General features: G+C 44.4%; 1 protein-coding gene across 1 annotated transcript in view; it reads right to left on the bottom strand.

Annotated features, from left to right (window-relative positions):
* Window positions 1-11,811, bottom strand: part of LOC144480835 (ATP-binding cassette sub-family A member 13-like) — a 141,857-nt gene extending 130,046 nt beyond the window's left edge. The window contains exons 1-4 of the mRNA XM_078200460.1: window positions 11,731-11,811; window positions 10,703-10,879; window positions 4,386-4,566; window positions 3,419-3,558 (exon numbers count right to left, since the gene is read on the bottom strand). Coding sequence (XP_078056586.1) covers window positions 3,419-3,558; window positions 4,386-4,566; window positions 10,703-10,867 — 486 coding nt within the window. The 5' untranslated portion in view covers window positions 10,868-10,879; window positions 11,731-11,811. The remainder of the gene's footprint in view (window positions 1-3,418; window positions 3,559-4,385; window positions 4,567-10,702; window positions 10,880-11,730) is intronic.
* Between the last annotated feature and the right edge of the window lie 1,807 nt (window positions 11,812-13,618).

Consider the following 13,618-nt stretch of genomic DNA (forward strand, 5'->3'; position numbering starts at 1 on the left):
TTTGCATATAATCAGACACACAGGCCAGAACTCTACCACCTCACCCGCCACAGAATCGGAGCGGGCAAGGGTCCAACAACGGAAATCTCCATTGACCTCGGGCAGGAATTTCCAGTCTCGCCTGAGCGAGGCGTAAAATCCCACCCACAACATTTCATCAGTTAAAATCTTGTCATCAACAGGAGGGCCAGATATCAGAATGCCTGCAGTATCTTGTATCGGTACTTGTTTGTTTTTAAGGAGATAAAAGTCAGTTTCTTGTACTGTTTCTGTTTATATTGCTTTAAATAATTTTCACACCGATGTATATCATTTTAATTATCATGTGATGTGAGTGTGGCTGGGAAGGTTGGAATTCATTGTTTACCCCTCACTGCCACTAAGGTACAACTAAGTGGTTCCCTCAATCATTTCAAAGGGCATTTAAGAGTCAACTACATTGGTGTGGCTCTGGAGTCACACTGGGTAAGGACAACAATGTTTTTTTGTCCCTACAAGGACATTAATGAATTAGGGCTTTTCAAACAACAATTAGTGGGCAGTAGTGGCTATGCTTATTCGATTCAGGTGGAGAACTTGTTAGGCAGGGGAGTAGGTTGGCTTCCCCAAGATGTCCCCTACTGGGGGCTTTTGGACTGTTCTTCTTCTTGAGACTTTGTTCCCCCTGGGGATGTAGTATCCTGTTGGCTGTGGGACTGATGGGGTGCTAATATAGGCTCTGAAATGTAGTTAATCCCAGAAATTTCCCTCCAACTCGATTTTCAAGTTTGCTGATGACACCACCGTAGTGGGTCAGATCTCAAACAATGACGAGATGGAGTACAGGAAATAAAAAGGAAATCTGGTGAACTGGTACGATAACAATAATCTTTCCTTCGATGTCAAAAAAACGAAGGAGATAGTCTCCACTTCAGGAAGCATAATGGAGGACATGCCCCTCTCTACATCATGGTGTGGCGATGCTGGCATTGGACTGGGGTGGGCACAGTAAGAAGTCTCACAACACCAGGTTGAAGTCCAACAGGTTTATTTGGTAGCACGAGCTTTCGGAGCACTGGCCTTCATCAGGTGAGAGCAGCGCTCCGAAAGCTCGTGCTACCAAATAAACCTGTTGGACTTCAACCTGGTGTTGTGAGACTTCTTACTGTGCCCTCTCTACATCAATGGGGATGAAGTGGAAATGGTAGAGAGTTTCAGGTTTCTAGCTGTCCAGATCTCCAACAGCCTGTCCTGGTCCCTCCATGCGGACGCTATAGTTAAGAAAGCCCATCAACGCCTCTACTTTCTCAGGAGGCTAAGGAAATTTGGCATGTCCACTACGACTCTCACCAACTTTAATAGATGCACTATAGAAAGCATTCTTTCTGATTGCATCACAGCTTGGTATGGCTCCTGTTCTGTTCAAGACTGCAAAAAACTACAAAGGGTCGTGAACGAAGCCCAGTCCATCACTCAAACCAGCCTCCCATCCATTGTCTACACTTTCCAATGCATCGGAAAAGCAGCCAGCATAATTAAGGACCCCACGCACCCCAGACATACACTCTTCCACCTTCTTCCGTTGGGAAAAAGATACAAAAATCTGAGGTCACGTACCAACTGACTCAAGAACAAATTCTTCCCTGCTGCCATCAGACTTTTGAATGGACCTACCTCACATTAAGTTGATCTTTCTCTACACCGAAGCTATGATTGTATCACTACATTCTGCGCTCTCTCCTTTCCTTCTCTATGTTTGGTGTGCTTTGTCTATATAGCGCAAGAAACAATACTTTCCACGTGACAATAATAAATCAAATCAAATCAAAAAGATTATCTTGTAGGGAGGAGGAGAGTTGTATTTCTCCTCGAGACACCCAATGGACGGGTGTCTTGACGATTCACCTTCTCTTTGTCAGTAGGGTTTCCTGGGTGGTAAATAGGATCAGTCCCTCTGATACTGAGGAGGGAGATTTGTTGTGTTGCGAGCCTAGGCAAGGTGTATGAATCTTTGGCTTACTGGTTCCTGTGCATGAGGCTGCCATGCCACATCTTGTACCAATGGTGGTATCCTGGTGTTCCCCTTTTTCAGGGTTATCCTGTCAATGCTTGAAGGTCCTGGGATGATAAGTTAGGTCCAATTGATTGCATATTACCCATAAGGAATTCTGCATATTGTGTAGCTTTGTCTCTGTTATCCTGTGGAGGAGGGCATGCACCATGGGGCCATGTACTTGTGGTTTTATCCTGTTATCCTGAGACCCCCTCCACTCTTTTGGTATCCTTTCTTCATCCATACCAGAAGAGGCACTGACTACAATGATTGCAATGTTTGATAATTTGAACCATTTGTTTGAAATCATTTGTTTCTGTATGTTTATGTGGAATAATTATTACTCTGTATTGTATTAGATTTGTGGGATTTGTTGCATTTTGGGTAAACTGGAAAACTTTCAATAAAAATATTCTTTAAAAAAACAATCTGACAGTTTCATTGTCGCGTTACTGATAGGAGCATTGTTTTTCCCCCAGATTTATTTGAATAATTGAATTTAAATTCCCCTGCTTCATGGTGGGATTTGAACTCATGTCGCCAGATTATTACTCCAGGCCTTTGGATTATCAGTCCAGTAACGTAACTACGAGGTTACTGTACCCATTCTTTCCCTACAATTTCACATGTGCAAAATCAATCAGTTCAAGTGTGTTTCAGCTATGCTTTCCTCCAGCTGTGAAATTTATAAAGTAAAGTAAAAGTTTATTTATTAGTCACAAGTAGGCTTACATTAACATTGCAATGAAATTACTGTGAAAATCCCCTAGTCGCCACACTCCGGCACCTGTTCAGGTACACTGAGGGAGAATTTAGCATGGCCAATGCACCTAACCAGCACATCTTTTCGACTGTGGGAGGAATCCGGAGTACCTGGAGGAAACCTACACACATGGGGAGAACATGCAGATTCCACACAGACAATGACCCAAGCTGGGAATCGAACCCAGGTCCCTGGTGCTGTGAGGCAGCAGTGCTAACCACTGTGCCACCGTGCCACCATTATGATCAACAGCATCAATATAGTCACATTGTTATATTACATATATATTTAAATTGCTTAAGCGTATTACTTATATTCAGAAGCAAAACAGCAGAGGGACAGAGCAACAGGTTAACAGTTGGCACATGTAATTAATAAAGGGCACTGCACGCATGTAAACTCCTAAAGGAGATTTCCACTCAGTGCGACGGTGTCAATCAGGTGATAGTGACTATACAGCCAATTTTACATCTCTCCTGATCTTCATTTCTGTTGAGTCCATCCTCTTCGATCCACCATCTCCTATCTTGGATTATGGTACAATGCAAAATTCTAGCCCCAAATATCAAATGCAAACTTAACCTGCGGAAAGCCATTGGTTCCAGCAGATTAAACTCTCTTACCTTCTCCATCAATTTCCGGACCTCTGCCGTGCTTGGAGCATACAGTATTTCGCCAAGTAGCAGTGGTTTCAGGAAAGTCCACAGCAAAGGCCCATTTGGTGCTTTTAAAATATCCTGATAAAAGCCCATGCAGTAGGGAGCTGGTGGAGCAAAAAAAAGGGGGCCATTAATAAGCCTTTTTACATCTCATATCAAAGAATAATATTCATTTGAAGTGACAATTGACTGTGAGGCCAGCACAGATAGCCAAGCTAGAACAATTGAGGATCAATATTATTAAAATCACTTCAGAAAAATGGGCAGGATGAATTGATTCTGGACATTTAAGCATCCAATTTATTTTCATTAAGCTTTTCATTTTTTGAATGGAATAGGGTCTGACTTTCTTGTGGTCAATGATGCCTCACAGTGACCAAGCGGAGATTGAAGAACACGATGATGCAGCCAGGTGCCTGTAAAAGGTTATTCCCACCTATAAACCAATGAGCAGAACTTGACATGATTCAAACTGATCTCTGGTCTCCATCCAATGTAGGAAATATAGCAGTGGGACTGGGGGAGGCATGATACCCTTAAGTGGCCATGAATTTGTCACTTAAGGACTTGCCCAAGGGTGGATGTACCACCTGGTGCCTTGCCCAGCATTCCTTAATTTGCAGCGTAGTTGGGGGCAAGCTGGTAAGCGGTGGGAAAGGGACCTATGGAATTATGCCAACTTTTGGCACCTGGCCTGCCTGCCAACCCACTCCCAGGGGCACGTGAAATACTGCCGATTGTGTGTTCTATTCCCGGTCTACACAACTTTCTGAGTATCAACTGTTTACAATATATATTGTAGCTTTTTTTTCTTTTTATCTCTATGAAGTAATGACATTTAAATCTGATGAGAAAAAGCTTGTTGCGGCTACAATCTAGGACGCCAGCACATAAACACAGCCATCTTTCCATTCAACCAAGTGTCTCTTACTGGCATTTGTAGGAACGTTGTATTTGATTAAATCTTCCTCAGTGAGTTCATCAATTTGGGGTAACTCTGAGTACATCATGCCACTGCTGAATAAACTGGATGACTTTGTTTTACAAATTGCTTGGGAGAGAGTTTGGAAAGAAGAACTCGCAGAAATTCTCACAGACCTTCCTTGAACATTCTAGACAAAGATAAAAGACAATGTCAATCATTTTTCAAACCATCAGAATAAAAAGAAAAACATTGTATACGATGTTGATTTCTAATTCAGACAGCAATGCAGTGAGGGACAGAAGTCGAACCTCTTCTGGCTCCAATAGTAAAGGATGACAGAAGGATAGTAATGAAAACGGGTCTTGATAAAGAAGATCAGGAAGAACTAGGCTGGGTGGAGATTAAGAATATAAAGATTAGAAACACTGGCAGGAGTGGTCATAAACTTCCTAACAATAGTTATACCATTGCCTGTTGCACAGAGCATGAAGCAAGATATAATTGGAATATAATTGTAATAAAGACAAATAATTATCATGGGGAACTTCAATTTTCATTCAGATTAGACAAATAAAATTGGTAAAGGTAGTCAGGAAGAGGAATTTAGTATGGTCCAATGACAGTTTCCTGGATCAATAGAGTATGGAGCCAACCAGGGACAAAGTTATTTTAGACCAAGTATTATGAGGTAGGCTTAATTAGTCATGTCACAGTAAAAGGTCCTCTGGCAACAAAAGTGATCATAAAAATTCCATATAAAGTTAGAGAGCAATGTATTCAATCCAGAACCAAAATCTTAAACAAAGCCAATTATATAGGTATGAGTGGAGAGTTGAATAAACTTTTGGTGATAAATTGACAGTGAGAAACAGTTAAAAGAAAATTCAAACTTTTCAAATAATAAACAAAAACTCAGCAAAATAGATCCATCCATGGCTTACGGAGAAGTTAAAGGTAGTGATACAGCATGTAACAGTGTATTTGATCAATACTGCTACACCCACATTTTTCCTTTCCTATCTTTCCTAAATACATGTAACAAGGAACATTGGTGTCCATTCCTTGATTATTTGAGCCAGGCCTCCACTATTGACACTAATCCAAAGTGACTACTTGTACCCGAGACTCACAAAGGTTACTGACATTGTTACAGGCATTTAAACACATGCATTCTAAGTCCATCTCATTCTGCCTTTAAGGACCACCCCTGCTTACATTTCCATAGTACATGGGCTAAAAGCAAACAACTGGTGGATTCAAGAGATTGGGATTTCCTAGAACATGTGGGCAGTCTAAATGTTAATAGATCTATTCTAATAATGCAAGCTGCTCATTCATCCTGGACCATATGATTAAAAAAGACGCTCACAGGGCTTCGGGGGAAAGGGCGAGCAGGGGTGGGGTTTTTTTTATTTCTAATTTACTTTTCTCTGTGTACCTTGGTAGAAAGGGTGAAATATGAGTCTGAAGCCAGTGTGTTGTTCGCAGTGCAGTATGTGGGAGGTCCTGGAGGCACCTGGCCTCCCGGACATCCACATCTGTGAGGGGTGTGTCGAGCTGCGGATCCTGAGGGACCGTGTTAGGGATTCAGGTTCCTGGACCATTGGGACCTCTTTAGGGGCAGGTGTGACCTGTACACACAAAACGGGTGGCACTTGAATCCCAGGGGGACCAGCTCGAGGATCTTAGGCTGTTAAGGAAGAATGAGGAGGTGATAGACAAGAGCTATCATCAGGTGGTCACACCAGGGCCACGGGAGGAGGCCAAGTGGGTGACGGCCAGGAAGGGTAAAGCTCGGGTGATTGAGAGCACCCCGGTGGGTGTGCCCCTACACAACAAGTACTCCTGCCTGAGTACTGTTGGGGGGGACAGCTCATCTGGGGGAAGCAGCAGTGGCCGTGTCTCCGGGGTGGAGTCCGGCCCTGTAACTCAGAGGGCTAAAGAAAAGAGGAGGAAGGCAGTATTAATCGGGGACTCGACAGTCAAGGGGACGGACAGGCGATTTTGCGGAGGCAGGCGGGAGTCTCGCATGGTGGTCTGCCTCCCTGGGGCTGGGATCCAGGATGTCGTTGGGCGAGTCCCAGAAATCCTGAGGTGGGAGGGAGAGGAGCCGGAGGTAGTGGTACATATTGGTACCGCTGATGTGGGTAGGAAGGGGGAAGGGGTCATGAAAAGAGAGTAGAGGGAATTAGGGAGACAGCTGAGAAGGAGGAAAGCAAAGGTAGTAATCTCAGGATTGTTGCCTGTGCCATGGGAAGATGAGGATTGGAATGGAGTGACGTGGAGGCTGAATGTGTGGCTGAGGGACTGGTGCAGGGGCAGGGATTCAGGTTCCTGGACCATTGGGACCTCTTTAAGGGCAGGTGTGACCTGTACACACAAAACGGGTGGCACTTGAATCCCAGGGGGACCAATATCCTGGCAGGAAGGTTGGCTAAGGCTACTGGGGAGAGTTTAAACTAGATAGGTTGGGGGGAAGGGATCAAAATGAGGTGACTGAGAGTGAGGAAGGTAGCTCGCAAACAGAGAAGGGTTATAGGCAGTGCAAGAGGGCGGATGGACAGGGAATAGAGAAGGGGAGAGCTCAGACCAAAGGATTGAGATGTATTTACTTTAATGCCAGGAGTATAGTGAATAAAGGGGATGAGCTCAGAGCGTGGATCGATGCCTGGAAGTGTGATGTGGTGGCCATCACTGAGACTTGGATGTCTCAGGGACAGGACTGGATACTCCAGGTGCCGGGATTCAGATGTTTCAGGAAGGACAGGGAGGGAGGCAAGAGAGGGGTGGAGTGGCACTGCTGATCAGGGATAGTGTCATAGAAATCATAGAAATCATAGAAACCCTACAGTGCAGAAGGAGGCCATTCGGCCCATCGAGTCTGCACCGACCACAATCCCACCCAGGCCCTACCCCCACATATTTACCCGCTAATCCCTCTAACCTACACATCCCAGGACTCTAAGGGGCAATTTTTAACCTGGCCAATCAACCTAACCCGCACATCTTTGGACTGTGGGAGGAAACCGGAGCACCCGGAGGAAACCCACGCAGACACGAGGAGAATGTGCAAACGCCACACAGACAGTGACCCGAGCCGGGAATCGAACCCGGGACCCCGGAGCTGTGAAGCAGCAGTGCTAACCACTGTGCTACCGTGTCACAGCTGTAGAGAAGGTGTACGCTGTGGAGGGATTGTCCACCGAGTCTCTGTGGGTGAAAGTTCAGAGTGGGAAGGGGCCGGTCACTTTGCTGGGAGTTTTCTATAGGCCACCCAATAGTAACAGGGAGGTGGAGGAGCAGATAGGGAAACAGATCCTGGAGAGATGCAATAATAGCAGAGTTGTTATGATGGGAGACTGTAATTTCCCAAACATAGATTGGAATATCCCTAGGGTAAGGGGATTGGATGGGGAAGAGTTCGTTAGGTGTGTTCAGGAGGGTTTCCTGACACAGCATGTGGACAAGCCTACAAGAGGAGAGGCTGTACTTGATCTGATACTGACCAATGAACCTGGACAGATGTCAGATCTCTCAGTGGGAGAGCATCTTGGGGATAGCGATCATAACTCTATCTCCTTTAGGCTTGCATTGGAAAAAGAGAGGATCAGGCAAGCTAGGAAAGTGTTTATATGGAGTAAGGGGAAATATGAAGACATTAGACAGCAAATTAGAGGAGTAAATTGGAAGGAGGTATTCTCGGGGAAATGTACTGAAGAGAGGTGGCAGTTTTTCAAGGAATGTCTGTCTAGAGTTCGACAGGACAACGTTCCGAGCAGACAGGGAGGTGTTGGTCGGTTAAAGGAACCGTGGTGCACGAAAGCTATGCGGGACCTAGTCAAGAAGAAAAGGAAAGCGTATAAAAGGCTCAGAGAGCTTGGCGAAGATAGGGATTTAGAAGAGGATACGGCTTGTAGGAAGGGACAAAAGAAGGAAATTAGGAGAGCCAGAAGGGGTCACGAGAAAGCCCTGGCAGGTAGGATTAAGGAGAACCCGAAGGCGTTCTATAAATATGTGAAGAGTAAAAGGATGAGACGTGATGGAGTAGGGCCTATAAAAGGTGAAGGCGGGATAGTCTGTACGGAACCAGTAGAAATGGCAGAGGTGCTCAATGAGTATTTTGCCTCGGTTTTCACAGAGGAGAAGGACCTGGGTGGATGTATTGCAGGCGTGTGGTGGACTGAAAGGATTGAGTATGTGGACTTTAAGAAAGAGGTTGTGCTGGAATCTTTGAATGGCATCAAGATAGATAAGTCGCCGGGTCCGGATGGGATGTACCCCAGGTTACTGTGGGAGGCGAGGGAAGAGATTGCAGAGCCTCTGGCGATGATCTTTGCATCGTCGATGGAGACGGGAGAGGTGCCGGAGGATTGGAGGATTGCGGATGTGGTTCCTATTTTCAAGAAGGGGAATAGGGATAGCCCAGGTAATTACCGACCGGTGAGTCTAACCTCAGTGGTTGGTAAACTGATGGAGAAGATCCTGAGTGGCAGGATATATGAGCATTTAGAGAGGTTTAGTATGCTCAAGAATACTCAGCATGGCTTTGTCAAGGGCAGATCGTGCCTTACGAGCCTGGTGGAATTCTTCGAAAATGTGACTAAACACATTGACGAAGGGAAGGCGGTAGATGTGGTTTATATGGATTTTAGCAAGGCGTTCGATAAGGTCCCCCATGTAAGGCTTCTAGAAAAAGTGAGAGGGCATGGCTTGCCCAAAGGAGGCAGAGAGTGGGTATAGATGGGTCTTTTTCTAAATGGAGGTCGGTCACCAGTGGTGTGCCCCAGGGATCTGTTCTGGGACCCTTGCTGTTTGTCATTTTCATAAATGACCTGGATGAGGATGTGGAGGGATGGGTTGGTAAGTTTGCCGACGACACGAAGGTTGGTGGGGTTGTGGATAGTCTGGAGGGATGTCAGAAGTTACAGAGGGACATAGATAGGATGCAAGACTGGGCGGACAAGTGGCAGATGGACTTCAACCCAGATAAATGCGTTGTGGTCCATTTTGGTAGGTCAAATGGGATGAAGGAGTACAATATAAAGGGAAAGACTCTTAGTACTGTAGAGGATCAGAAGGACCTTGGGGTCCGGGTCCATAGGACTCTAAAATCGGCCCCGCAGATGGAGGAGGTGGTTAAGAAGGCGTATGGTGTGCTGGCCTTTATCAATTGAGGGATTGAGTTTAGGAGTCCGGGGATAATGATGCAGCTATATAAGACCCTCATCAGACCCCACTTGGAGTACTGTGCTCAGTTCTGGTCGCCTCATTACAGGAAGGATGTGGAAAAGATTGAAAGGGTGCAGAGGAGATTTACAAGGATGTTGCCTGGATTGAGGATAGGTTGTGGGAGCTCGGTCTTTTCTCCTTGGAGAGACGAAGGATGAGAGGAGACCTAATAGAGGTGTATAAGATGTTGAGAGGCATAGATTGGGTGAACTCTCAGAGGCTTTTTCCCAGGGTGGAAATGTCTGCTACGAGAGGACACAGGTTTAAGGTGCTGGGGGGTAGGTACAGGGGAGGTGTTAGGAGTAAGTTTTTCACACAGAGGGTGGTGGGCGAGTGGAATTGGCTGCCGTCAGTGGTGGTGGAGGCGAACTCAATAGGGTCTTTTAAGAGACTCCTGGATGAGTACATGGGACTTAATAGGATGGAGGGTTATAGGTAGGTCTAGAAAGTAGGGACGTGTTCGGCACAACTTGTGGGCCAAAGAGCCTGTTTGTGCTGTAGTTTTTCTATGTTTCTATATGTTGGCATATCAATAATTACAATAAATGTTTCACAAATTTGACTCCATTGATTGTCCCAAGCCTGCATACTAATTTTAGTGAAAATGCAATATCACCATGTAGACTAGTGACATAGAAACTGAAGTCTCAGAAAGGGAATGGCACAGGTCACCTGGTGATTGTCCTTCTCATCATTCACCAGAAAGGAAATGCAGTTTCTCATTTTTAAAGTTATTCAATGATACAGCAATTTAGCATGGCCAATCCACCTAATCCACACATCTTTGGACTGTAGGAGAAAACCGGAGCACTTGGAGGAATCCCATGCAGACACGGGGAGACTCTGCACAGACAGTGACCCAAGGATGGAATTGAACCCAGGTCCTTGGCGCTGTGAGGCAGCAGTGTTAACCACTGTGCCACCATGCCACCCTGGTGGATACATGAAAGAATTTTTTTTAATGACTGGCTTGGAGGGCTAAAGGGCCTGTTCCTGTGCTGTAATTTTCTTTGTTCTTTGTTGCCCAGCCATAAATTGAAATTTGGATAATCGGAGATAATCTTTCAATTAAAAACAAAACTCAAACTGCCTACCTCGTTGAATTCAAAAATAGATGGAAGATTCATGTTCCGGACGGTATTCAAAAGCTTGGGGATGAGCTCCAAAACTTGCACTGATCTATGGGTGAAAGAAGTGAGTCCAGAAAACACCTCCAGGATATTCTGCATTATCTGATTTACCTGAGGAGGGACCACCATTGGTAGAAGTGCCTGGTAACAATATAAAAACAAGTTACTGAAGTTCACTTTGAATTCCTGTAGCAATTAAAGCTAGGCCACAATGCTGGAGTTAAGAGGAGAATGGCCTATACAATATCATGTGTGTCATGCATATTCCCTGAGACAGATCTGTAGAAAATAAACAAATGGAGACGTACACAATTCCAAATATACCCAGCAGAGGTTACTTACTGAATTCAAGCCCATATCTTTAAAGACATTATCATAGGGCCATTACAGAAGGGACATGAATGCCTGCAATGACAGTAATTACAGATTCATCAGTCTGTCATAGACTAAAGCAGATATGATGGACCGAATAGGTTCCTTAAGTTTATAAAATTCTATGCTTGAAGTGCATGGTGATAATTGAAACAGCATATTCAATTTTCCTCCTCCACCAATGCCTCAGAATTCTCCCACCAGACCTGTGACAACCATCTAGTTCCTGGATCAGCCATCCACCTGTCCCAGTTCTTCTCCCCCGGTCAAGGATTTGGACCTACCTGGTCATGTGGCCACCTGCACATTGCTCCCCATCTGACCGGAAACCAAGCCGGTCATTCAAGTTGGCTTTCAGATGGGGGGCCTGTTGGTAACATTACATGCACGTGGTGAAGTTAAAACTCAGCAGTGGAACTCCCGACTTCCTATTTCCCCATGCTCTATTCGTACCCCTCACCCTCAGCTGGTCAAGTATCTAAACATCCCCCAGGCTTTCTATTATGAAGGAAATTACAAGGTAGCCTACAATTCTTACACCAATATGGTAATAGGGAGAAAGAATGAATGGAAGTACAGACAACATAAAGGAAAATAAAATGAAATGGTCTTTGCTTTACCTTATAAGCGATGCACCTGATATCAATGCTCTGGATGATTGTTACAGCAAGACTATAACTTTGCCAAGGATTCAGGGAACACAGTTCAGCAGTCACAGATGAAATGTCTCTGTTGCCTGAAAGTGACAGCATTTGCGCCAGGCTTGCCTCATTGCAGCTGTCTGCTGTGGTAATAAGACCTTGAATTAACTGTAAAAAGAAACATCCATCTTCAATATTAACATTAATAATTAATTGATATTTGCTATTAATGAGAATATAACTAAGAGATAGAAAATGAAATAACGCAAACAACTCTGGATGCCTTTATCATCTTTAATGACTCATGAAATTAAACTGTAGGGTTATTTAAAATTTTCAATAATTGGAAATTGAAAAACACTAGAAAATGCTATGGAATTGCTCAAAATCATTCTCCCAACTCCCAGATACTACCAGGATCTTACATTATTTCCCCCCAGATCTATAGGCTCACATAAACCTAAGTATGGCCCAATTTAGACAATTTTGTATTGTAAATCAATTTCAGTTAACAATTTGGATTCTAATTGCATTTTTTTCAAAGGCTCCTGGTCACTCTAAGTTTGTAGTTTGAAACTGGACCACCTCAGAGTTACAATAGAACCATTTGGTCTTAAGCCTCATTGCCAGTCTAAGGGAGCCTCTGTGTAGAATGCTAAAATTTGAAATGAAGTCTATAAAAGTTAACGTACATTATGTCGAAACTCAGCCCTAACCTGAAAAGCAGTCCCATGCACTTTTTGATTCTAATTGTTAAAGTTCTTCCAGTGAAATCAGTGTTCTGTTATTCAAATAGATCTTTGGGCTCTCTGCCAATCCTCATTAAAACCATTTGCTCCCCAGAGGAAACACTGTTTGATTGACAGCTCAGGCTCTTTGCAGTCAATTACACAATATTTGTTGACATAAGGAAGTGATTCCAAGTGTTTGTGGTTTTTGAAATGTCAAAAAGCCTGGATGATTGACATTTTTATTAGCTTGTTTAGACATTTTTCTTTCAAGTATAGGGAAAAGTGATCAAAGGGTTACATTTTTAAAGCTTTTTTTTACACATCCTAATTTATATGATATTGTTCATTGGCTCTAAAAAGTATGCAGTGGATCAATGGGCACGTAAATATCAGAACTTGGCATAGAGGGCATAAGGAGTTGGAGGGCAGAGGTGGAAGGGCACAGCTTAGTGTAGGGGAAATGAGAGGACATAGGCTGTGTGTGGAAGAGCAGAGCCTAGTGTGGGGGCATGAGGGGTCTGAGGAGGTGGATGTAGTATGTGAAGTAGCATGGATGGAGCATGGAGATGTTTGGAGGGTGAAGGGAGTGTGAGGGGTTCTTTGTTCTTTATTTCACTGTGGCAAAGTCCCAAAGTAATGGGGTGAATCTTCATCTATCTTAAAAAGCTCCAGCCAATTTAACTTGATCTCTTGGAGCCAATCGCATCCCAGCAAACTTGGTCCCTGGCCTGAAACTACAATTAAGGCTGGCTGGGCAGATTGCTGCCTGTAACTCTCAGGGGTCATTGTTGTCCCCATGATCTTGATAGGCTCGCCCGCATATGTGGCCAGCCTGGCTGCAGTGTTGTTTAATCTCAGGGGTCCTTCCTGGAACCCCTTCCTGGAGATATCAGAAAGTCTGTTCTCCAACTACTGTGGCAAAGGCTTCTGTGTCTACCTCCATCTTGAGTGGACAACCATTGACCATTAACACTTTTGTAATTGGGGCTACTATGCCCACCTTTATATTATTCAATCAAAAAACATTTGGTCCATTTTCTGAGTTACCTTCCATGTTATGCACTGGAGCCAGTTTACTGACCCTGCTTGCACTGGTTAGGTCCTGCTTGTTCCAGCACGTGTGCCTTACATGTCCT

This window comes from Mustelus asterias, chromosome 2 (genome assembly GCF_964213995.1).
Source record: "Mustelus asterias chromosome 2, sMusAst1.hap1.1, whole genome shotgun sequence".
Classification (NCBI taxonomy): Eukaryota; Metazoa; Chordata; class Chondrichthyes; order Carcharhiniformes; family Triakidae; genus Mustelus; species Mustelus asterias.